This window comes from Pristis pectinata, chromosome 29, assembly GCF_009764475.1.
Source record: "Pristis pectinata isolate sPriPec2 chromosome 29, sPriPec2.1.pri, whole genome shotgun sequence".
Classification (NCBI taxonomy): Eukaryota; Metazoa; Chordata; class Chondrichthyes; order Rhinopristiformes; family Pristidae; genus Pristis; species Pristis pectinata.
Window position 1 is genome coordinate 20895656 of NC_067433.1, and position 26827 is coordinate 20922482.

A 26827-nucleotide genomic window follows, 5' to 3' on the forward strand; every position below is an offset into this window, starting at 1 on the left:
TGACCTGGATGAAAATGTAGATGAGTGGGTTAGTAAATTTGCAGATGACACAAAGATTGGTGGTGTTGTGGATAGTGTAGAAGATTGCCAAAGGATACAGCGGGATATAGGTCAGTTGCAGATATGGGCGGAGAAATGGCAGATGGAGTTTAATCCGGCCAAGTGTGAGGTGTTGCACTTTGGGACATCAAATGTAAAGGGACAGTATACTGTTAATGGCAGAACCCTTAATAGCATTGATATACAGAGGGATCTTGGTGTCCAAGTCCATAGCTCCCGGAAAGTTGCCGCACAAGTTGATAGGGTGGTAAAATGGCATATGGAAAGATTGCCTTTATTAGTCAAGGCACTGAGTTCAAGAGTTGGGAAGTTATGTTGCAGTTAGAAGTCTGGTTGGGCCACACCTGGAGTATTGCATTCAATTCTGGTCACCCCATTATAGGAAGGATGTGGAGGCTTTGGAGAGGGTGCAGAGGAGGTTCACCAGGATGCTGCCTGGATTAGAGGGCATGTGCTTTAAGGAGAAGTTCGACAAACTTGGATTATTTTCTCTGGAGAGGCGGATGCTGAGGGAGAACAGATAGAAGTTATAAAATTATGAGAGGCATAGACAGAGTAGACAGCTGGTATCTTTTTTGCAGGATCGAAATGTCTAATACTAGAGGGCATGCCTTTATGGTGAGAGGGGGAAAGTTCAAAGGAGATGTGCAGGGCAAGTTGTTTTACACAGAGAATGGTGGGTGCCTGGAATATACTGCCAGGGGTGGTGGTGGAGGCAGATACGATAGAGGCGTTTAAGAGGCTCTTAGACAGGCACATAAATGTGCAGAGTTGCTACCCTCCCATCTGTGGGAATCGTTCCATAATCATTCCATGATCTACGGTACTCTGCGTTGATAATCACTGCACCCACTATTTCCATGGCTACACCTTTTCCCAGTCTGGGATTCAGATGATCAAGCCCCACAGACATCAGTTTTCACCAATTTCTCCAACATTACAATTTTTAATGGTACTAGTTTCTTTTAAATCCACTTTCTCATAAACCCTTGGCCCCCCCAGCATTTCTGGGAAGTTAATTTTGTTCTTTTCGGTGAAGACAGAACTCAAGTATTTGTTTAATTACTCTGCCGTTTCCTTGTCCAAAAAAGGACAGAAACTTTGGTCTTTTTTTTGGTAAAGTGTAAATTCTCTTGGTAATTTTTCCTGACAACTTTACATGACAGCTCTTTGGAACTAATATTGACTGGAATTTGCTTTGTTCACTGTGCTCAGGGCACTTTTCCTTCAGAGTTTTTGCATCTTCCTAGTTGGTTACACAACATGTTGATCTAGAAAACCATCCCACGTACATTCCATGAATTTCACCTCAAACCTATTGCTGCTGATTTATCTTGTCCAGTCTGGAATTAAATTGACGTCCCCCTTGATTACTGTATTACCCCTGTTACAATCACCTCCAATTTCTTACACCTCTTGCCTCTATAGGTGCTGCCTGACCCGCTGAGTTCTACCAGCATTTTAGTTTTTGTTCTACTGTTTGATGATCTATAGATAACCCTACAGTGTCTTCTGCCTTTATTTTAGCTTGATTCAAATTGATTCACGAACACTACTCCACCTTCCTTTTATTTCAGCCTGTCCTTGCAGGTCAGGTTCCTTGAACATTGAGCTCCCACAGTGCTGAGTAGGAGCAATCTCATTCTCCCTGAACAGGAATGGCAATTAATCCTACCTACTTCCTTCAGTCTGTGCTGTAACTGATCTGCCTCACTGCAAGTGCGGCAAGTATTTGGATATGGCACCTTTCAGACAGAGGGTGGTGGGAATATGGAACAAGCTCCCAGAGGAAGTGGTGGAGGCGGGTAAATTTACAATGTTTGGAAGACACTTGGACAGATACATGGATAGGAAAGGTTGAGAGGGATGTGGGACAAATGGGTCGAGCTTAGATGGGCACCTTGGTCAGCATGGACAAGTTGGGCCGAATGGCCTGTTTCCCTGCTCTAATTTTGTCTGTATTTTGACACCATCTGCTGCCTGCCATTCTTTCTCTTCTGACTTTTCTAACTTCCATTTACAGTACTGTTTTCCCCTTCCTGAATCCTACTTGAGATTCCCAACTCCCACAGTGTCTCCTGGGGCTGGGATGATGCTGGGAACAAAGTTTCTGTCCTTCTTTGGACAAGGAAATGGCAGAGTAATTAAACAAATTCTTTGTTTCTGTCTTCACAGAAAAGAACAAAATTAACTTCCCAGAAATGCTGGGGGGGCCAAGGGTTTATGAGAAAAAGGATTTAGAAGAAACTAGTACCATTAAAAATTGTAATGTTGGAGAAATTGGTGAAAACTGATGTCTGTGGGGCTTGATCATCTGAATCCCAGACTGGGAAAAGGTGTAGCTGTGGAAATAGTGGGTGCATTGATTATCAACACAGAATACCATAGATCATGGAATGATTATGGAACGATTCCCACAGATGGGAGAGTAGCAAAGTTAACGCCGTCATTTAAAACAGAGCTACGGACAGTGGTCGGGAGAATGCTGGGGTCAATCGTAGAACACAGAACAGTACAGCACAGGAACAGGCCATTCAGCCCACAATGTTGTGCCAAACTAAATAAATTAATGACACCTAATCCCTTCTGCCTGCACATGGTCCATCTCCCTCCATTCTCTGCACATCCATGCGCCTATTTAAGAGCGTCTTAAATGTCTCTATTGTATCTGTCTCCACCACCATTCCAGGCACCCACCATTCGCTGTGTAAAAAAACTTACCCTGCACATCCCCTATGAACTTACCCCCTCAATTAATAAAGACAAGCAGGCAATACGCCCTCATTACCACCTTATTGACTTGCGCGGCCACTTTCAGGGAGTAATTATAACCAGACACAGAAATGTCAACAGGATTAGACAGAGGAAGCCTGGATTTCAGGAAGGGAAATTGTGTTTGACAAATGTGCTGGAGATTTCTGAGGATGATGCTGGTAGAGTATATCAGGGAGAACCAATGGATGTGCCCAAAATCGAGGCTGAAAATGACCCGGCTGAAGGAACCAAGTGCTGATTACACCACTCGGGGTGTAGTTGTGAGTTCTGACAAGGGCGCCAAAAGGCTTCGAGATGATTTAGACAAGTTGAGTGAGGGTGTAAGTACGTGGCAGATTCAGACTAACTTGGATATTCATCAACACACAAAATGCTGGAGGAACTCAGCGGGTCGGGCAGCAGCTGTGGAGGCACGTGGACAGCCCACGTTTCGGGTCGAGACCCTTCATCTCGACCATATTCAACTTGGTTGAAAAAATAGAAAGGCTTTATTCAAGTTGTGGTAGATTGGGGAGTGTTGGTGTGTTAAAGGCTTTGTTGTCCTTGTGCTCATTGAAAGCGGACACGTAAGTACAGCAGAGCGACAGGATAGGCCAGGACAGTTTTCCCCAGGGCGCAGGAGGCTGAGGGATGGTCTTAGAGGTTTATAAAATCATGAGGGGTGTAGATAAGGTGGAGGGTCACAGTCTTTTCCTCAGGATAGTGGAGTCTAAAACTAGAGGGCATAGGTGAACGGTGAGGGATTTAACGGAGACCTGAGGGGCAGGTTTTTCACACAGAGGGTGGTGGGTGTGTGGAACGAGCTGCCGCAGGTACAATTCCAATGATTAAAAGGCATTTGGACGGTTACGTGGATGGGAAAGGTTTATGGGACATGGGCCAAACGCAGACAAGTGGGATTCCTGTGTCTCAGTTGGAACAGATGAGTTGGGCCGAAGGGCCTTTTCCTGTGCTGTACAACTCTACGCCATACGTTGGCCTTCACTGGAAGAGGTTTTGAGTGGAGGAACAAGGGTATTGTATCAGCTTGGTGACTCCACTCCTGGATAACCTGTGCCCTTTTGGTCCCTTTACATAAGAAAGGAACAACCTCCAGAGAGGGGAGCAGCAGAAGGTCACCAGACCGATTCCTGGGAAGGACTGACAGGCTGGATGCTGGGAGACACTGGAGCAAAAAACAGACTGCTGGAGGGACTCAGTGAGCAGCATCTGTTGGGCGGGTGGGTGGGAGGAGGATGCGGGGAGATATCTACCCCGGTTGGGGGGGGGGGGGGGGTTTAGAACCAACCAGTCTCAGGACATGGGGTAAGACTTTGAGATGGAGAGAAATTTCTTCACACAACTGTTGCTCCTGTCTACCACAGGAGGCTGTGGAGGCCAAGTCACTGAACACAAGATAATAGGAGCAGGAGTAGGCCACTCGGCCCCTCAAACCCATCCCCCATTCAACATGACCATGGCTGATCTACACTGGCCTCAACTCCTCTCGGTGCCAGTTCCCCACAGCCCTCAATTCCCCCATCTTTCAAAAATATATCTATCTCTTTAATTACTTCCAGTGATTTGGATTCTTAGGATGAAGAATTCCAGAGATTCACCGGAAGTCCCCAGTCAGAAGAAGTCTCTACTCACCTCAGTTTTAACTGACTACCTCATATTTTGTAACCACGTCCCCTCGTTCAAAACTCTTCCACTGGTGGGCACATCTCGACATCTACCCTGCCATGCCCTCTCAGGGTCTTACACGTTTCACCCCTCAGTCTTAACTCCAAAGAATACAGATCCAACGTTTTTTGCGCCTGTGTTAAGGACAACCCAGGAATCCAGTGAGCAAAAGCAAACTGCTGGAGGAACTCAGCGGGTCAGGCGGCGTCTGTGGGGGCAGATGTTTCGGGAGTCCTGATTCAGGGTCTCAACCCAAACGTCGACCATTCCTTTCCCTCCACAGATGCTGCTCGACCCGCTGAGCTGCTCCAGGTTCCAGCATCTGCAGCCTCTTCTGTCTCCAGTTAACCCCGTGAACCTTCTTTGAATTGTCTCCAACACAGTACATCCTTTCTTAAATAAGGAGACCTAAACTATGCCCGGTACACCAGGTGTGACCTCATTAACACCCTATGCAACTAGAACAATACCTCCCTATTTCTAGGTGAAAAAACAACATGATGCTGGAGAAACTCAGCAGGCCAGGCAGCATCCGTGGAGAAAAGCAGGCGGTCAACGTTTCGGTTCAGGACTGAAGATAGGAAAAGGGGAAGCCCGATATATTGGGGGGAGTGGGGGGGAGAACAGAGCAGTGATAGGTGGACAAAAGAGGGGAGGCGGGGTGGGCGCAGGGTGGTGATAGGTAGATGCAGGTAAGAGATAGTGATGGGCAGGTGCGGGGAGGAGGGGGGAGCAGATCCACCAGGGCAAGGGTCACAGGTAAGGAGGCAGGCGGCGTGGGGGGAGGGGAGGAAAAGGAGAGAGAGAAAAGAGAAAAAAATAGTGAGGAGATAAAGGAGAGAGAGCCTGGGAAAGGGAAGGAGAGAAAATACAGTGGTTGGGGTGGGGAATTCAGTGTTCATCCCATTAGGCTGTAATATCCCAAGATGGAAAATGAGGAGCTGTTCCTCCAGTTTGCGCTTGGAATTCTCCTGGCAGTGGAGGAGGCCGAGGACTGACATATCAGTGATAGTGCGGGAGGGGGAGTTGAAATGACTGGCAACGGGGAGATGCAGGTCGCGGTTACGGACGGAGCGCAGGCGTTCTGCGAAACGGTCACCTAGTCTGTGTTTGGTCTCACCAATGTAGGGGTGGCCACACTTGGAGCAGCAGATGATATTAAGGGAGGTGCAGGTGAATCTCTGTCTCACCTGAAAGGACGGTTTGGGTCCCTGGGTGGAGGTGGTGTAGGGGCAGGTGTAACGCCTATGGTGGGGGCAGTGGAAGGTTCTCTGGTAAATCTCTGCTTCCACACCTGTGACCCATGCCCCGGTGGATCTGCTCTCCCCTCCTCCCCAGCACCTGCCCATCACTATCTCTTACCTGCATCTACCTATCACCACCTTGTGCCCACCCCACCTCCCCTCTTTTGTCCACCTATCAGTGCTCTGCTTTTCCCTCCTATATATTGGGCTTCCCCCTTTTCCTATCTTCAGTCCTGAAGAAGGGTCCTGACCTGAAACGTTGACCGCCTGCTTTTCTCCACGGATGCTGCCTGGCCCGCTGAGTTCCTCCGGCATCTTGTTGATTTTCCATCTGAATTCCTGCATCTGCAGTCCTCTGTTTCCCTCCCTGTTTCTATGCTCCAACCACCTTGCAGCAAATGCCGAGATGCCCACTTGCTGCACCTGCCACTAACGTTGGAAATAACTGCCATTGTAATTTTCTTGAGTTTGACCTTTTCCAAGCCTTAATTTACAGCTGTGTGCAATGTTCTTATGCAGAAGCCACTGAGGGCTACTCGAAGCTTGGAGTCGGACAGATTCACGGGCGAGATGGTCACTGTAAGTGCGGCGACCCACAGCACAGGTGAGGCCCGTGCTACTTCAGCTGCAATGTCCAGACATCTGTCTCCCCAACAACATTCGGTAACCAAACCCGGCACTCTGGCTCTCTCAGTGTGACACCCTGTCCTCTGTGTCCAAAGGTAGCGGTCACACATTCTGTGTTGCCATGTACCACAGAGTGCAGGAACACGGTCCAGGTCCTACCTGCCTGCACCCATTTTACCTGAGAATTCATTGGGTTACCTTGAGATGCTGAAGGTTCTAAAACCGATGTCTTCCTATTTTAGGATCTTTATCACCAAAATATAGACTGTTAACTCATCGCATCACTGTGATTTGTGGGATCTTGCAATTGTGGTTGTTCCATTGTGACGATACTTTTAAGTAATTCTTTGGCTGTGGGATGTCCTAACAAGGTGAAAGACACTTTTTAGAGTCATAGAGTCATACAGCACAGAAACAGGCCCTTCGGCCCAACTCATGTATGATGACCAAGTTGTCTGAGCTACTCCCTTGTATTTGCATTTGGCCCATGGCCCTCCAAACCTTTCCTATCCATGTACCTGTCCAAATGTCTTGAAAGCATTATTGTACTCACCTCTACAGCTTCCGCTAGCAGCTCGTTCCATATACCCGCCCTCTGTTGCCTCTCAGGTCCCTTTGTTCTCCTCTCACCTGAAATCTACTCTAGGAAAAATATTGTCACCTTATCCATGCTGCTCACGATTTCATCAACCTCTATAAGGTCACCCCTCAGCCTCCTTCGCTCCAGGGGAAAAAGCCCCAGCCTATCCAGCCTCTCCTTATGAGTCAAGCCCTCCAGTCCTGGTAACATGCTCATGATTCTTTTCTGCACCCTCTCCAGCTTAGTGACATCCTTCCTATAGCTTGGCGACCAGAACTGCGCACGATACTCCAAGTGCAGTCCCACCAACAACTTGTACAGTTTGAACATGTCCCGACTCCTATACTCAGTGCCCTGACCGACGAAGGTCATCTGTGCCAAATACCTTCTTCACCACCCTGTCTACCTGTGTCGCCACTTTCGGGGAACCATGTACCTGTACCCCTAGGTCTCTCTGTTCTACAGCACTCTCCAGGGCCCTGCCGTTCACTGTATACTGTAAGTCCTGCCTGGGTTTAACTTCCGTCTGCCACTCTTTGGCCCACTGTTCCAGTTCACTTAGATCCTGCTGTGATCTTTGAATACTTTCCTCACTGACCACTGTATCACCAATCCTGGAGTCATCCACAAACTTACTAACCATGCCACCTACATATAAATGTAATCCAAATTACTTATAAAAGTAATTTTTATCATTTAATCAGCATCAATTCAAGTCAGAGGCCAATGAGAGCAGCCCCAGGACACCCCTGTACAAGTTACTCAGTGCAAAGGCTCGACCTTCTGTGGGGGTTTCATCAGTGACCTTCCATCAGAAGGTCAGAGGTGGACTCATTCACTGGCGCACGTGTAACGTTCAATTCCCTTCACAGCTCAGCCGATGAGGCAGCCCGTGCCTGCAGGCAGCACCACCTACACAACATTCAGGCATTGGCTGATAAATATCATTCTCACCGCAAAATTGCCAAGTCCACATCATCAATATCCTGGGGGGTCACCACTGATCAAACACTCAGATGGACCAGTCACATAAATACTGTGACTACAAGGCTGGGTCCCTGTGGTGAGTGACTCACCTCCTGATCTCACAGAGTCTTCCCAACGTCTGCAAGGCACAAGTCAGGAGTGCGATGGAAGGTCTGCATTTACTGGCCATCCCTGGGTGATAAACAGGTTCCGTGTTTGCAGTTGATTCCGTCCATGTGTTGCAAAGTCATGGGATACGGTAATCACACCTCCACAGTGTCGTAATGAGTGGCATCAATGCATAAGACTGATAAGGAAGAATGATTACTAGAGCGAGAGAGGAAACTAGTTCTGCTGTAACATACCTGGGACTTTGGAATTTAATAACATTCCAGGAGCTGGCTGGTATATAGGGGTGTCCGTGAGTCGGGTGTTTGTGACCCGGGACAGCCTGTACCTGGATGGGTGCAGCACCGAGAACACTTCGATAGCATCCGGTACAAAGCAGCTTTGGCAATTATGTGGTGATCACCTCCAAGAAAACCAGCTTTTCACTCAGGAAATGTCATTGATCAGCCAAATTTAAGTTCCCCAGCTACTGTGGTGGGACGTGGACATGTTTCTCGTTCATGTCTGACTGACTGCTCCTGTAACATAACCACTACGCCGATATACTTCTAACAACCTCCGTAGATTAGATTAGATTATTGTCATATACACTAGGGTGCAATGAAATTCCTTGCTTTCATGAAGCTCACAGAGTGAACAGTAAACAGGGTGATAATAAATACGACGACGGGCAAAACAGCAGAAAGGTGCAAAGGCTGTAGTCAGAGACTCAAGGGAGACCGCAGATGCTGGAATCCAGAGCAACTCAGCAGGTCAGGCAGCATCCATGGAGGGAAATAAACAGTCGACATTTCACGTCGAGACCCTTCATCAGGACTGGAAGAAGGCAGAAGCCAGAATAAGAAGGTGAGGGGAGGGGAAGAAGTATGTGCAGGCAGGTGGTAGTGAGTCCAGGTGAGTTTGGGGGGGGGGGGGGAGGATGTAATAAGCTGAGGTGATCGGTAGAAGGGGCAAGGGGCTGGAGGAGGAATCTGGTAGGAGAGGGCAGTGGACCCTGGAATAAAGGATGAAGGAGGGGAGGAGATGGGCAGGTCATCAAGGCAGGGGAAGGGAATAAGGAAAGATGAAGGAGTTGGGGGGGGGGGGTTGCCGGAAGTTAGAGAAATCGATGTTGAGGCCATCAGGTTGGAGACTGCCAAGGTTGAATATGAGGTGTTCCTCCAACCTGCGCCTGGCCTCAGCGTGGCAGTAGAGGAGGCCATGGACAGACACGTCAGTGTGGGAGTGGGATGTGGAATTGAAGTGGGTGGCCACCGGGAGGTCCTGGCTGTTGCGGCGGACAGAGCGAAGGTGCTCGACGAAGCGGTCACCCCATCTGCATCACCCAATCAAAGACTGTAGTGCAGTCTGAGGTAGTGCAAAAAGAAATGCCGAATAACAGAATTAACGGAGGGAGATGGAGTTAAGGGTCTGAGACTATGGACCCGGGAAGGGGGTGTGAGAGAGGTGATTGGTTCAGGAGTCTGACAGCAGTGGGGGAGAAGCTGTTCCTGAGTCTGGATGTCGGGGCTTTCAAGCTCCTGAATCTTCTCCCAGAAGGTAGAAGAGAGAAAGAGGAAGGGTACGGTGTTGGGGTGTCGGTCTCGAGTTTTGGTCTCAAGTCTTTGGAATGGGATGTAAACCTAAGACCTCAGACTCGGGGCAAGTCCGCGACCCACAGAGCAAGAACTCATCTTTCGGTCAATACCTCGACTGATGCCTTTGCAGCAAGGGCTGCGAAATTTCCTTTTTGTATTTTTGACTTTTTATTCGGTATGTTTGTAAATTTGTATCAAGGAGCTGGATTTCTGAGCTGGTCCCGTGCTGATGGCAGTGGGAATGTGGCTCGCTGTTGATGTTGCTCTGCCTGATCTGCCAGGTTATCTGAAGGTGCTCGTGAAGGACCAGTGGCAGACTCTGTGGTGTCGCATCGAGGACCGAGTGCTCCTCGTGTACAAGGATGACAGCGCAGCTGGGAAGTTGCACCTCTCCGTGGATCTGCAAGGCTGTGAAGTTAGAGCACAGGCAGACAAGGCACACAAGTGCAGACTCACCATTTCCCATCAGAACAAGGATCTGGCAGTGCTGCAGGTAAGATCTGTGATCTAACCGTGTCGGCCCCGAGATCTAACCCCTTCCCGTTACCCCATCAACTCTCTCCAGTGTGAGGGATCCAAGGGCTTAGCCTACAGATTCATCCTTATCCCCTTTCCCTCCCCCAGCCCAAGACATCTCCCCTGATGTCCAGACATTAACAAGCTGCAGTTACTGTGCAGCAGCCTTGGAGGTTAAAGGTAAATAATGGGGCTGTGTATGATGTAGGACAGGGCTGTGCACAGTGTACAGTGGGGCAGCGTACAGTGTAGGACTGGGCTGTGTACAGTGTACAATGGGGCAGCGTACAGTGTAGGACTGGGCTGCGTATTGGGTACAATGGGGCAGTGTACAGTGTAGGACTGGGCTGGGTACAATGGGGCAGCGTACAGTGTAGTACAGAGCTGTGTACAGTGTACAATGGGGCAGCGTATAGTGAAGGTCTGGGCTGTGTACAGCATATAATGGTTATGTACAGTGTGTAACGGGGTAGTGTACAGTGTGTAACGGGACTGTGTACAGTGTATAACAGAGCTGTGTACAGTGTATATTGGGGCAGTGTACAGTGTAATGGGGCAGTGTACAGTGTATATTGGGGCAGTGTACAGTGTAACGGGGCAGAGTACAGTGTATATTGGGGCAGTGTACAGTGTAACGGGGCAGTGTACAGTGTATATTGGGGCAGTGTACAGTGTAACGGGGCAGTGTACAGTGTATATTGGGGCAGTGTACAGTGGGATTGCGGTGATTCCATTGTTTCCCAGTGATCACTGGCAGTGGCTCAGTGCTTTGACCAGCGGTCGCAGCCACCTGCAGTCTGTCTGACTGGATGGCAGAATAATAGTCAAGATCAAGAACAGAAACCTGTGGAAACACTCAGCAGTCCGGCAGCATCTGAAGAAGGCATTTGCTATGCTTGCCTTCATTGGCTGGGGCATTGGGTACACGAGGTGGACGTCATGTTGCAGCTGTACAGGACACTGTTCAACTGCACAGAGAACTGTGTACACTTCTGGTCTCCACACTACAGGAAGGGTGTGGTGACAACAGAGAGGGTGCAGATGAGATTCACCAGGATGTTGCCTGGAATGGAGGGCTGGAGTTGTAAGGGGAGATTGGACAGGCTGGGATTGTTCTCACTAGGGTGTAGGGGGCTGAGGGGGGGACCTTGTAGAGGGTAGATAGTTTTTTTTCACCAGGGCAGCGGAGTCTAGAACCACAGGTTTAAGGTGAGAGGGAAGAAATTTAAGGGAGATCTGAGTTTTTCACACAGAGGGTGGTGGGTATCTGGAATGAGCTGCCAGATGAGGTGGTGGAGGCAGGTACAGTTACAGTGTTTAAAAGGTACTTGGACAGGAAAGGTGCAGAAGGATATTGGCCTGATGCAGGCAAATGGGACTGGCGTAGATAGGCATCAGGGTCAGCATGGACAAGGTGGGCTGAGGGGCCCGTTTCCGTGCTGTACAATTCGATGAAAGAGAAACAGGCGTTAACGTTAACCCTGTTTCCCCCTCCACAGATGCTGCCTGATGGGCTCAGTGTTTCCAGCATATTTCAGACTTGCAGGTCTCTGATTTCCATTGATCAGGAATGCTTGCACGACAGACTCTTCTCCCCTCCCAGGCCCGGGACACTGGCATCACCTTCAGTGACTGGGAATGAAAGCGGGCAGGAGGATTGTGTTAGGGGGTGGGTGGCAGGTTACGACAGGGACGCTGTTGTAGACTGGATTACACAGCCCGCAATGTGTCCCCAACAGACCAGCTCATCAGCGGAGAGGGATCGGTGGCTCAGCCTCCTGTGGACAGGATGTGCGACAGATACAGAATCAACTCATCTGTACGAAGAGACTCTGCCAGCAACTGGGCTGCAGAACACTCCGAGCAACGGAAACCCTGTCAGGTCAGACAGAGCTCACCCCCCTCTGCCCCCTTTTACACCTACATTAGGAATGATACTCTCTGAGATTGGTCCAAAAATTCCAGCTGGCATTTACTGGACAATGGAGGGGACAGAAGGAGGTAAAATCTCTGACTTCCTCCCATCTCACTGATGTCCCTGTCAATGTTATAATGGCTATTAGTTAGCTCAAAGTTACATTACTGTTGGCAAGGATTAAAATATTAACACCTCTGTTTTTTGGAAGTAGTGATTTCCCTCTGCCCTGGAGCGAGAGACCTTCCTTCTCTCTGGATTCTCTCAGCCCCGCAGTTAACTGTGGTGCCTGATAACGTGTGGATCAGGTGCTGAGAGCAGATACGTTGGTTGCAAAGCAGTGCGAGGGTCCAGTACTGACCCTCCGTCACTCAACAGCAGTTCTGGGAATGGGAAATAAAAACAGAAAATACTTTGGATAGTCAGCAGGTCAGGCCGTGTTTGTGGACAGGGAAGCAGAGTTAATGTTTCAGCTCAGACAACTGTTCTTGTGACAAAGGGTCTCCGACGTGAAACATTAACTCTGATTTACTTTCCCCACAGACGCTGCCTGACCCGCTGAGAGTTTCCAGCACTTTCTGCCTTTATCTCAGATTTCCAGCATCTGCAGTTTTTTTGACTTTCACTTACTGAGGGGGAAGTATTAGTGATATATTTCCATCTCCCTGCCTGTGCTGTACTGTTACTGGATTCTGGAAGCTGGGTGTGGATCACCAGAAGGTGGTACCTCTGGTAGAGATGTCAAATACTAGAGGGCGTAGCTTTAAGGTGAGAGGGGGATGTATGGGGCAAGTTTTCACAGGAAGTGGTCGGTGCCAGGAACACACTGCTGGTGTGGTGGTGGGTGCAGACACAACAGTGGCATTTAGACGGACACGCGGACATTGCAGAGACTGATGGGGGTGAGGCAGCAAGGAGTAACTCTCCTCTCTTACAGTACATGTTAAAACTCTGGTTAAACACCTTGCAGTATTCAGCTGCCACCAAAAGGTCAGAATATTAAGTGGAGACACTTTATAATTGGAAGTCATACGGAACACTGGCCTCTATTAGTCCAGGACGTTGAACACAAAAGCAGTGAGGTTATGGTCCGACTTTATAAAACATTGGTCAGACCTCAGCGGGAGCACTGCCTGCATTTCTGGTCACCACACTACAGGAAGGATGTGATGGTGCTGGAGAGGTTGCGGAGGGGATTCACCAGGATATCGCCTGGGATGGAGCAGTTCAATAATGAGTAATGAGGAGAGAATGGAGAGGCTGGGTCTGTTCTCCCTGGAGAGGAAGAGGTTAAGAGGGTTGAGTATATAAAATTATGACAGGGTAAAGACAGGGTAGATTGCAGGAAACTTTTCTCCTTATCAGAGGTGAATAAGGCAAGAGGGCATAGATTTAGGGTAAGAGATTCCGAGAGGATCTGAGGGGGACCTTCACCCAGAGAATGGTGAGTACCTGGAACACGCTGCCCGAGAGAGTGGTGGAAGCCGGGTCACTGACAGCATTTAAAGAAGTGTCTAGATGAGCACATGATCACTTAGGCGTTGAGGGCTATGGACCAGGTGCTGGGCGATAGGGCTTATACTGGTCAGCCTGAAACAATTCTCTGATTCTAACATTTCAATCCGTGGTTATAGTACAAACGGTGCCTGCAGTACATGCATTTCCTTTGGCGGGGGAGGTGGCTCCACCTTGCCCTTCCCTCTGTTCTGGCTCCCTGTGGGGTTGCTGTGTATCAGTCAGTGCTGACTTCTGCTGTCTTCTCTCGAGATGATATGTTGACTGTTTCCAGTGGTTTGCTCCTGCGAAGAGTTACTACTCCCAATGCGTACATGGATGACCCATTTGGCCAAGTGTCCACCCCAGAGGACAGAGAGTGCAGCCCTTCACGCCAGCTGGTACGTCAGGAACGACTTTGTAGCTTTATAAAATGGAGCCAGAGCCAGAGCGGTACGATTCACTCCTCAATATCATCTGAACTGGTCCAGAAAGCCATAATTGCAATGTTGCTTGCTCAAGGACAAGTAGCAGTGGCAAATAATAGTTGATCTCACCAGCAATCTCCATGTCCTGTGAATATGTTAAAAAATAATGAATGGGAAATCCGTGACCCTGATCTGTTTCTAAGGTGCTTAAATATCCAAAGCTCTCGCTGTGGAGAAACAGAATCGCAGCCAGCGTAGTGGTTTTGCAGAGTTTGTAAAGGGCAAATCCATTTCTCAGTGTTTCATAGTCATTCCGACAGTCCTTTTGAGTTTCAGAGGGTTCAGATCTCATTTCTCCTTGATCAGTGGTGGTCAGTTTGCTATAAGCCCACTCCCAGCTCGCGTTTCTAATCTTCTCTGAAATATGTGACACATTCCCTCTCTTGTTTGCTTTCAGCAGAGGGTCAGTCCACCAAACCACGAGCTGGGAAATAGAGAAGGTGCAGGATTCTCAGAGAATTACCAAAGCAATAAAAATAATAACAACACAGCAAGATACAGCACACTGCCGAGTGGTAAGTGTTCTTCACACCTGCTGCAAAAACCTTGAGTAACTACCATTTCCATATTTTCTTCCTTCACCTTTGAAACGAACGCTGCTGTCAATCACGGACTGTCCGATAGGATGGTCATTAAATTCCATGTGGCCCATTACATGGGAAGTGACCATTCCTTGGCACGGAATGGGAGGTGGGAGCCCCAGAGCATGTCTGCAGTGGTGGACATGATGTAGACATTTTAAACTCTCAAATGATCAGACCAGACAAATGCAGGGACAGAATCAGAATCATTACCACTGGCATATGAAATGAAATTTGTTGTTTTGCGGTAGCAGTAGAGAGCAAGATGTAAAAAGCTATAAATTACAAAAATAAATGAAAAGTGCCCATTGCAATAAAAAAGGAATAGAGAGGGAGTGTTCATGGGTTCACGGACCATGCAAAAATCTGATGGCGGAGGGGAACAAGCTATTTCTGAATCGCTGAGTGTGGGTCTTCAGGCTCCTGTACCTCCTCCCCGATGGTAGTAACGAGAAGAGGGCATGTCCTGGGTGGTGAGGGTCCTTAATGATGGATGCCACCTTCTTGAGGCACCGCCTCTTGAAGATGTCCTCGATGGCGGGGAGAGTTGTGCCCGTGATGGAACTGGCTGAGTCTGCAACCCTCTGCAGCCTCTTGTGATCCTGTGCATTGGAGCCTCCACACCAGGCGGTGATGCAACCAGTCAGAATGCTCTCCACCGTACATCTATAGAAACTTGTAAGAATCATTGGTGACGTACCAAATCTCCTCAAACTCCTACCGAAGTAGAGCCACTGACATGCCTTCTTCATGATTGCATCAATGTGTTGGGCCATGATAGATCCTCCGAGATGTTGACGTCCAGGAACTTGAAGCTGCTCACCCTTTCCACCGCTGACCCCTCAATGAGGACTGGTGTGTGTTCTCCTGACTTCCCCTTCCTGAAGTCCACAATCAACTGAAGGGTTTTCATCACAGGAAATGCTAAAAATACTCAGCAGGTCAGGCAGCAGCTGTGGAGAGAGAAGCAGAACTAGTATTTCAGGTCAATCTTACTTCAGAATTGATGAAAAATCAGTGAGCTGAGACCTGGAATTGCACCAGGGAGTGTGCGAGGGGACTTAAAAAGATGTTGCCACCACTAGAATATTTGGTTATAGTGGGTTATAGACCATGGAACAGTACAGCACTGGACAGGCCATTCAGACCGTGATGTTGTGTTGATATTGATGCCGATTTATACCAAGTGTCCTCCTCCTGTGTATCATCCATCTCCCTCCATTCCCCTCATATTCATGTGTCTGTCTAAAAACCTCTTAAACTCCACCAAACTGTCTACTTCCACTGCTACCCCTGGTAACCCATTCCAGGCACCTACCATTCTCTGTGTGAAAAACTTGCCCCTCATGTCACCTTTAAACTTTCCCCCTCTAACCTTAAAACTATGTCCTCTGGTGTTTGACATTTCTACCCTGGGGAACAGATTCTGACTGTCCTCCCTATCTATGCCTCTCATGATTTTAAAAACCTCTCTCAGGTATCCCCTCAGCCTCCGATGCTCTAGGGAGAACGACTCAAGTTTGTCCGACCTCTCCTTATAGCTCATACCCCCTAATCCAGGCAGCGTCCTGGTAAACCCCTTCTGCACCCTCTCCACAGTCTCCATATCCTTCCTATAATGGGGCAACCAGAACTGCACACAATACTCCAAGTGTGGTCTGACTAAAGTTTTATACAGCTGCAGCATGACTTCCTGACTCTTGTACTCAACTCCCCTACCGATGAAGGCAAGCATTCCATACACCTTCTTTATCGCCTTATCCACTTGTGTAGACACTTTCAGTGAACCATGGACTTGAACACCAAGATCCCTCTGTACTTCAATGCCATTAACCGTATACTTTCTCCTTTCATTTGACCTCCCAAAGTGTAACACCTCACACTTGCCCGGATTAAGCTCCATCTGCCACTTCTCTGCCTATATCTATATCCCGCTGTGTTCTTTGATAGTCCTTTACACTGTCCACAGCTCTACCAATCTTGGTGTCATCTGCAAGCTTGCTGATCCACCCATCTACATTTTTATCCAAATCATTGATATTTATAACAAACAGCAGAGGTCCCAGCACCAATCCCTGCGGAACACCACTGGTCACAGACCTCCAGCCAGAATAACACCGTTCCACCCCTACTCTCTGCCTTCTATGGGCAAGCCATTTCCAAATCCAAACTTGCAATTTATCCTGGATCCCATGCATCTTTACCTTCTGACTCAACCTACCATGAGGGACCTTATCAAATGCCTTACTAAAGTCAATGTAGATAACGTCCACTGCCTTACCCTCATCAAGCACCCTTGTCACCTCCTCAAAAAACTCAATCAAGTTTGTAAGGCCTGACCTGCCCCGCACAAAGCCATGCTGACGCCCCTAAGTAGGCCATGCCTTTCCAAATGTGCATAAATCCTATCCCTCAGTATCCTCTCAATAGCTTCCCTACCACTGATATGAGGCTCACTGGCCTATAATTACCTGGATTATCCCTATTTACCTTCTTGAACAAAGGAACAACATTTGTTACTCTCCAGTTCTCCGGGACCTTGCCTGTTGCCAGTGAGGACATGAAGATCTCTGTTATTAGAAACAACTGAGGTTACTAGAAAAGATTGGGGAGGTGAGTTATTTTCTTTGGAAAAGAGGAAGCTGGAAGGGAAACTTATCTGGACCTATTTCTCTTAGAAAAGTGGTCAGAAACCAGAGGGATTTAGAATTGAAGTAATAGGGAGAAGGATTAGAGCGGAGATGAGGATTGACAGGGGTGTGGAAATCAGTGCTTAAAGGGTGGTGGAGGCAAAGTTCTCATCACGTTTAAACTGGGCCTGGATGTGTCCTTGAAGAGGGGAACTGCAGGGCTCTGGATGGTCAAAGTCAAAATTGGGTTTATTGTTAGATGCACAAATACATGTGGTGCAATGAAAAACTTACTTGCAGCAGCATCATGGGCACATAGCATCAGATACACAACATTCACAAGAAAAACATAAATTAAACATATTATACAAAATTGTACAGGGAAGAATACAAAGAAGACAAAGTCCATTGTAGTGCAAAGTGGTCATGGTGTTGGTACACTGAGGTAGTGATTGGGGTTGTGCAGAACCGAATGGTTGAAGGGAAGTAGCTGTTCATGTGCCCGTGATGTACTGGGCTGAGTCCACTACTTTCTGCAGCTTCTTGTGCATTCAAATGGCTGTAACAGACCAATGCAACCGTCATCTGTAGAAGTTTGTTAGTGTTCGGTGACAGGCCGAACCTCCTCAACCTCCTGGTGCAGGTTGATAGTCGGGACTAGGCTGGCGAACTCTTTTCAACCAACTCAGATTATGGGATCTATCGCCTCTTGCGTTGTAAATTTTCAATGATCAACTACTTCTGTATCCACAGTTGCTGCCTGACTTATCAAGTGTTTCCAATCTTTTGTTATATTCTACTTCGAGCATCAGTAAGATTTTGCATTTTTATTTAGCACTTTTCATTGATGCATTACTTTCCAAACTGCATTTCCTGAAGCCAGATTTTTGAATTCTTGGAGTGACTTTGAAATTAAAATGCCCGGAGGTGAAAACGAGCCTGTTAGAAACCAGTCAACACAGACGGACAAGAAAGATTTCAAAGAAGCAATGGATTCCTTGCCTGGTAAGCAGAAGTGTTTCAGAGGAACATTATCGAACAAAATTTAACACCAGATCAAATAAAATGTTAGGGAAGACACCCTGAAGTTTGGTCAAAGAGAGATTTTTATAGGAGTGCCTTAAAGGAGGAAAAAGAGACGGAAAGGCAATGAAGTTTAAGGAGGAAATTCCAGAGCAGAGCACCTCAGCAAATGACGGTGTGAGGAAGTCAGGAATCAAAGAATCCAGACGGAGCACAGGTATCTGGCAGGATTGTAGAGGTGAAGGAGATTATAGAGGCAAGAGCCATGAGATTTGAAAACAGGTATGAAAATTATAAAACTAAAGTCTAGCCTGATTAGAAGTTACTCTGAATTAATGAACACGGAGAGTGGCATATAAACAGGAGTTTATTGCGATTTATATACGGACAGCAGAGTTTCGGACAGGTCCAAGTCTGAGGACAGTGTAAGGTTGGAAACTGAGCAGCCATTACATATCGTCATGGTCACGTCCAGAGGGAGCATGAGCGAGAGTGAGTTGAGGGAATTGGTGGGATGTTACTATCAGTGATCACTTGCTGCTGAGAAATGTTGCTCTGACCTCTTTCAGTTCTTTGACACTCTGCTGATCTGGATGTTGCATAGTATTAGCAGGATTTTCACCTGATTTGACCTGTCATATTGTGGATGTTACTACAAGTTAAACCAGCAGCCCAAACTATTATCCTCGAAAGCATTTGTTTTACCTCAATTAATGTGATATCTTGTCAGAACAATCGGCCTGTTCAGCAGTAGCTTTGCTCCCCCTGTGTTGCCCGTGTGTGTAGGACCAAGGGAGCTGGTCCAGCCCAGTAACTGGAGCTTTGTCTCTTCCTGGCTGCAGAAAAGAAGACCTTGCCAAGGCTGGAAGAGAAGATCCGCCGGCTGGAGCAGGCTGTGTACCGAGCGAAGGAGAGGGTAAAGTCAGGCTCCGAGCTCAACCTGTTGTCTCTCAGCAAGACCTTCAAACGAGCATCCTGTGGACAGACGCTCGCACTGTTTTCCCCAAACTCGGAGACCACAAATTCTGAGGTTTGTCTCGGCTGTGCGAAATCTGGAACGAGCTGCCGGTCCTTTCAGTGCTGCCGGCTACACGTTCCAACAGCACTGATGTGGGCACCAGAGCAAGCGGACTCAGTTACCGGGCCAGCAGCTGACTCTGCGCACTTGCTGACACCATGTACCACCTCAATGCCACTTTCCTGCACTAACCCCCATGAATCCTTAATATCTAATGATATGTTCACCTCCACCTTGAATATGCTCGGTGCCGAGCCTCCTCAGTTCCCTGAGGTGACAGTCACCGTGCTCTGGCTGAAGAAATACGTTCCTCATCTCAATGTTGAATAGCCAGTCCCTTATTTTCTGATGGTGATCTCTGGTTCGGGGAAGCACCAGTTCTGTGTCTACCCTGGGAAGTCCTTTAAGAATTTTATTTGTTTCAACAACATGACCTCTCAATCTTCTAACCTCGAGGTAGTCAAGGCTTGGTCAGCAATCCCTCATCTTATGACAAACCTTCCACCCCAGGAACCGACCCGGTGAGCTATTGCTGCACTTTCTTTCTCACGTTCATTGTTCTGTGGGTAGAGAGAGCACATTTGGAGACAATACTCAAGATGTAGTCTCAACAGGACTCAACATAATTGAAACAAGACGTCCCACTGATGTACAAGCCCTTTTACCATATGGGCCAATACACCATTTGCCTTTCTAATTGCTGCCCAAACCAGTGATTGATGTACGAGAACAGCCAGGTCCCTCTGAACACCAACGTCTTTCAATCTCTCACCATTGAAACTCTACTTTTATCCATACTCAGGTGAATGACCTCACGCTTTTCTGGATCATATTCCATCTGCCATGTTCTTGACATTCACGCAGCCTGTCTTTGTCTCTTCCTCTCTGATGCCTCTCTGCATCATCCTCACGGCCCACATTGCAGCCAGGTTTGTGTCATCAGCAAAATGGATATGTTACACCCGACCACTTCACCCAGGTCACTGATGCAGACAGTGGACAGCTGGCTCCCCAGCTCCGATCCCTGTGGCCCACCAGAAACAGATCTGCGTATTGCTACTGATTTTTCTTCCTCAGTTCATTGCCAGCGTTTCAATCTCAATACCACACGCCTGAACGTTGTTAATGATCTCTGATGTGGCACCTTATCAAAGATCTTCTGAACATGCAAATACACCACAACAAAGTGTGACCAAAACTGGCAGCTGGATATCCAGGGATATGCAGGCCACAAAGCAAAGAGATGGGATAGTGTTGTTAGTCAAGGAGGAAATCGGAGCACTAGTGGGAAAGCTATTGGCTCAGAAAGTCAGGAGTTTGGGTGGAGCTGAGGAGCACCAAGGAGCAGAAAACATTGACGGGAGCTGACTACAGGCCTCAGTAATCAGTGCAAAGGGAAACAGACTAAACACTTAACATCAGGGACCATTCGTCAGACCATCTGTGACCCGAAATGTTAACTCTGTTTCTCTCTCCACAGATGCTGCCTGACCTGTTGAGTGTTTCCAGTAATTTCTGTTTTAGATTTCCAGCATCTTTTCGTTAAATGGCCATCCGAGATTGGGTATTGTGCAATGAGAATCGATTCATTAGTAATCTAGTTGATCTAATTGTGCAGGATTATTTAGGGAGGGTCTGCCTTGAGGTCAAAGTGCTGTTACTGAGGTCAAAGTGCAGGCTTTGGAGAGTGTCAGCTTTCAGTGACCAGAGCGAGTCATGGCAAGTTAACTTTTTTTTAATATGTCGTACTGTCTTTAGTCAGTCATGAAGGTGAGGGAGGCCAGGCCAGAGGAATGCTCCTCCTGCAAGATGTCCGTGCCGACAAGGTGCTTTCCTCAGCCAGTCCCATTTGCCTGTGTTTGGCCCATATCCCTCTGAGTCTTTCCAATCGTTGTAATTATATCCACCTCTGCCAGTTCCTCTGGCAGCTCGTTCTGCATACCCACCAACTTCCGTGTGAAAAATTCGACCTGCGAGTCCCCTTTAAATCTTTCCCGTCTCACCTTAAACCAACTCCCGCTAGGATTAGTCTTTTTCCCAGGGTAAGGGAGTCTGTGACCACCCACCTTAACATCATTTTATCAACATAAGATCAGCCTCCGCTCCAGGGAAAACAGTCCCAGCCTGTCCAGTCTCTGCTTATAACTCAAGACCTCCAGTCCCGGCAACATCCTTGAGAATCTTTTCTGCACCCTCTCCAGCTTAATGACATCCTTCCCAAAGTACGGTGACCAGAACTGCGTACAATATTCCAGGTGCAGACCACCAACATCTCGTACGGCTGTAACGTGACATCCCAGCTCCTGCACTCAGTGCCCTGTGTGATGTAGGCAAGTTGCCATTTGCCTTCTTCACCAGCCTGTCTACCTGCGTCGCCACTTCCAGGGAACTACGTGCCTGTACCCCCGGGTCTCTCTGCTCTACAACACTCCCCAGGGCCCTGTCATTCCTGGTTTAAGAATAAGAGATCTTTATTAGTCACATGTACATCGAAACACACAGTGAAATGCATCCTTTGCGCCACTCTTCCGGCACCAACATAGCGTGCCCACAACTTCCTAACCTGTACGCCTTTGGAATGTGGGAGGAAACCGGGGCACCCGGAGGAAACCCACGCAGACATGGGGAGAACGTACAAACTCCCAGTGGCCAGAATTGAACCCAGGTTGCTGGCACTGTAATAGCGTTATGCTAACCGCTACACCACCGTGCCTGCTCAAACTTCCCAAAGTACACCACTTTGCACGTGTCCAAGTTAAATTCCTTCTGCCATTCCTTTACCCGCTTTCCCAGCTGATCCCTACTGGAATTGGCTTACTATTGTCACTTGTACCAAGGTACAGTGAAAATCTTGTCTTGCATACCATTCACACAGATCAATTCATTACACAGTGCATTGAGGTAGTACAGGGTGAAACAACACAGAATGCAGAGTAAAGTGTCATAGAATTTAGATTTAAAAGAGTAGAACAATTATATATAGTAACAGTAATGAGTAGATCTGCAGAGAGCAGCTTGCAATGGTCCCATGAACGTTACCATGCTCCAATAACCTTGGACAACCTTCGCTGTCCACCACACCGCAGACTTACTAATCACGCCACCTACATCCACCTCCAAATCGTGGCATATCTGACAAAGCACTGGTCACAGGCTTCACACAGAGGGGTCACGAATAATCACTGGCTAACAGGATCAAGGTAAATCCAAAGGCATTCTACATGAAAGACAGAGGAACAAGCAGGGAAAGAGTAGGTCCACTAGGGACAGCAGGGCCAGTCTCTGTGGAGCCAGAGCTACAGGTGCGGTCGCAAAGGAAACAGACTTTGTAGTTGGAGGATTCAGTGAATGGGAGTGTGGAAGTCCCGCACAGGTCTCCATGAATAAAGAGGAGGTACTCGGTGCCTTACGGGGCTTCAAGGTGGATAACACCCCAGGGCTGGATGGGATAGAACAGTACAGCACAGGAACAGACCCTTCGGCCCACCGTGCCTGTGCTGGACTAAATCCCTCCTGCCTGTACGTGATCCTTGTCCCTCTATTCCCATGTGTCTAACAGCCTCTTAAACACCTCTGTTGTATCTGCCTCCACCACCACCCCTGGCAGCACATTCCAGGCACCCACCACTCTGTGTAAATAACCTGCCCCACACATCTCCTTTAATTATTCTCCCTCTCACCTTAAATGCACGTCCTCTAGTACTTGACGTTTCTACCGGGAAAAGATACCTGGTGTTTACCCCATCTATCCCTCTCATAATTTTATAAACTTCTATCAGGTCTCCCCTCAGCCTCTGCTGCTCCAGAGTAAACAACCCAAGTTTGACCAACCTCTCCTTTAGCTCATGCCCTCTAATCCAGGCAGCATCCTGGTAAACCTCTTCTGCACCCTCTCCAAAGCCTCCACATCCTTCCTGTAATGGGATGACCAGAATTGCACACCAGACTCCAGGTGCGGCCAAAGCAAAGTATTATACAGCTGCAACATGACTTCCTTACACTTCTGCCCAGTGCCCCACCGATGAAGGCGAGCGTGCCATATGAAGGCGAGTGTGCCATATGCCTTCTTTGCCACCCGATCTACTCACATGGCCACTTTCAGGAACCCCAGGATCCGTCTGTTAAGGGTCCGGCGTCCTTACATTGAACCCCCAAAGCGCAACACCTCACACTTGCTCCAGCATCCTTACCACAGCATAGTGACCAGAACTGCAGGCAGTACTCCACTGAGATCTAACCAAGGTTTTGTAAAGTTGAATCGTAACCTCCCTGCTTATGTATTCGATGCTCTGATCAATGAAAGACAGCATCCTGTATGCCTTCCCAATCACATTATCTACTGGCATTGCCACGTCAAGGCTCTTTGGATGCACTCTGAGATTGTACTGGGACGCACTACCAGAGAGAGTCACCGACAATATTCAAGGAGTGTTCAGATGAGCACTTTAACCACCTCTGCATAGAAGGCTGTGGGCCAAATGCTGGGAAATGGGTTTAATACAGAAGGGTGTCCACGGGTCAGTGTGGAAGGGTTGGGCTGAATGGCCTGCCTCTATGATGTAAGACTCTATAATCCTATGAATTCTGATTAAGATGAAAAGTGAAGTGGTTCAATCTGAAACCAGGGTCGTAAATCTAAATGGAGGAAACTGCAAGTACTAGGAGTGAGCTGGCTGCGACAGGGTGGGGAGACGCGATGGTCGATAGGCCATGGCCAACATTTCAGGAATGAATGGAGGAACTGCAATGTTTGTCTTTTCCTTTGTGGTACAGAAACATAAAGAAAAGCAGCCCAACCATCACTGAAGAAGTTAGGGTAATAGCAGATCCAAAGAGATGGCAGTTTAGAATTTAGCAAAAAAGGACCAAGAAATTCAGAGAGCAAAAGTTAAGAGCCTGTGAGTAAATTTACAAGGAACATGAAAGCAGACTGTAAAGGTTTCTACATGCATAGTGTCATAGAGACCTCCAGCACAGAAACAGGCCCTTCAGCCCACCTTGTCCACACTAATCCCATTTACCAGCACACGGTCCTTTGCTGTGCCTTAGTGATTCAAGTGCCCATCTAGATACTTCTGAAATGTTGTGAGAGTCTCTGCCTCCCTTTCAGTGTGTTCCAGATCGCTTCCACCCTCTGATTGAAAAGAACCTTCCTCAGCTCCCCTCTAGCCCTCTCGCCCTTTACCCTAAACCTTTGCCTCTGATTATAACCCCTCTGCTGTGAGAAAAGTTTCCTATTACCTGTCCTATCCAAGTATCACATTATATTGTACATCTCCACCAGGCCTCCACTCAGCCTGCTCTGCTCCAAGGAAAACAAACCGAGTCTGTCCACTCTCTTCTCATCAGTGAAATGTTCCATCCCAGGCAACATCCTGGTGAATCTGTACACCTCTCCAGAGCAATCGCTTCTTCCTAGACCTGAACTGTACACAATACTCCATCTGTGGCCCAACCAAAGTTTTATTAAATTGCACCATGACCTCCAATCTAGGCCCTGGCTTGGTATTAAATTCCATCTGCCATTGTTCAGCATCATTCCGTAACCTAAGACTATCAACACCACGTATTTTGTCATCTGCAAACTGACTAATCATGCTTCTTACGGTCACATCCAAGCTGTAAGTGTATACAAGGAACAGTAACTGATCCCTGTGGTACACCACTGACCATTGGCTTCCAACCACAAAAGGATCATCCTCCATTACCTTCGTTGCTACCAATCTACCTTTATATCCAATTTGCCAGCTCGCCTTGGATCCCACTGAGTCATGGAGTTATACAACACAGATACCTGCCCTTTGACATTTTTCTTGTAACTGCGCACAAGTGTGGTCTCACCAATTACTTGTACAGTTGCAAGGTGACTCAAGGACACACTGGCTCTAACCTTCCACGTGAGACCCAGTCACAGGCCCGACTGTAGTCCCCGCGGACTACATCAGTCACACTGAAGCTGGCGGGTGGGAGGTGGGGGGGGGGGGGGGGGGGGGCGTGGAGGGGACCCAGTGGGAGACGTGTGTGGGTGATGGCAGTTGGAGTGGGTGGTGGGGGCTGGGGTGGGTGTGGGAGGAACTGGGCAGATCAGGAGAAGAGAGGAAAGGGACAGAGGGGGAAGCAGGTTACCAGAAGTTGGAAGATTCAGTGTTCGTGCTGCTGGGTTGGAGGCAGAATACGAGGTGCTGTTCATCCCAGCATCTGCCGTTACCTCCCTCCCCTCCTCCATCTGCCTGTAACTGCCCCTCAGCTGGATCCACCTATTGCTTGTCAGCTTTTGCTCCAGCCCTTCCCTCCACCTCCTCATACTGACCACCTCCCCTCTATCCTTCAGACCAGTTGAAGGGTGTTGACCTGAAAAGTCGACTGTCCATTTCCCTCCATAGCTGCTGCCTGACCCGCTGAGTTCCTGCAGCACCTTGTGTTACGATCATTGTTGTATAAACCCTTTGATTCCCAGATCTTCAGTTAGCCTCTCCTCATCACACAGTACTAGAGAGTCATAAAGTCACACAGCACGAAACAGGCCCTTCGGCCCACCTGGTCCATGCCGACCAAGGTGCCCACCTAAGCAGGTCCCATTTGCCCATTTTGTCCCGAATCTCTCTAAACCTTTCCTACCCATGTACTTATCCAAATGTCTTTTAAACATCATTATTGTACCTTTTGAATTCACTAGGCCAGATTGAGAGTCATGTTTGTTGAGAAGTGATTGTTTCACAGTCTAGTAGGCTACGTGTGCTGTCAATCTGTCCAGCTTTAATTGAAGGAATTGATTAATTCTGGTTCAATTTTCAGGTTGCGATTGTGAGTCCAATCCTGAGACGCACGGCCTCGGCCAAAAGCAGTCTGAGGCGTACACCAAGTGTCCTTGGTGTTGAGAAAGGCAGAGTGCTTCAGAAAACAAAGGTATGTCGTTGTTAGCTAATCAACGTATCAGAGGTGCTGGACGGACAGGACAAGGTCACAACGTGCAGGGAATGGACGGTGGGTCGGGCACCATCTGTGGTGAGCGGAGCAGACTCAGAGCAAAACAAGAACAGAAAGTGCTGGAAACACTCTGTAGGTCAGGAAACAGACGTGGGGGGAGGACCAAAGTCAATGACTCCTCATCGGTTCTGGTGAAGGGCCACTGACCGAGCGTTGTTTCCTTTCCCTCAGATACTCCCTGACCTGCTGAGTGTTCCCAGCATGTTCTGTTTTACTTAAAGTTCAATGAGATTTCATCAGTAAACAATCAGAAAAATTGTAGCTTTTCCGAGATCGTGACCCAAACCACTTTCATATCCTTTCTTGTGAATTGTGATGAGATTTTGATAAATTTGAGAATGTAAACATTTAAGTTTCTGAAAGTCGATCTCTGCAGCAGTGCAGGCTGAGCCTCATTTGCAAATGTTTTATTCAGAAGGCAGTGGGATGGTCTCACTCCAGAGGGTTAAGAATATAATCTGGGTTGTCACTCCAGCACAGTACCAAGTGAGCTTGGCACAGTTGCAAGGACAATACTGCGGGATCACCGAACTGGCAGAGGGTTGGTAGAGC

The 26827-nt window shown here is 48.0% G+C and overlaps 1 protein-coding gene across 5 annotated transcripts in view; it reads left to right on the top strand.

The window, feature by feature from the left end:
- The window catches only part of LOC127584135 (actin filament-associated protein 1-like 2), a 135412-nt gene that overhangs the window by 106540 nt on the left and 2045 nt on the right, over positions 1 to 26827 (top strand). For 2 of the 5 annotated variants that reach the window (XM_052040706.1, XM_052040707.1), the window contains exons 9-16: positions 6264 to 6348; positions 9905 to 10116; positions 11879 to 12021; positions 13844 to 13949; positions 14434 to 14551; positions 18127 to 18252; positions 19113 to 19300; positions 26084 to 26194. In XM_052040706.1, the coding sequence (XP_051896666.1) occupies positions 6264 to 6348; positions 9905 to 10116; positions 11879 to 12021; positions 13844 to 13949; positions 14434 to 14551; positions 18127 to 18252; positions 19113 to 19300; positions 26084 to 26194 (1089 nt within the window). The remainder of the gene's footprint in view (positions 1 to 6263; positions 6349 to 9904; positions 10117 to 11878; positions 12022 to 13843; positions 13950 to 14433; positions 14552 to 18126; positions 18253 to 19112; positions 19301 to 26083; positions 26195 to 26827) is intronic. The other 3 variants (XM_052040709.1, XM_052040710.1, XM_052040711.1) reach the window with 3 other exon arrangements.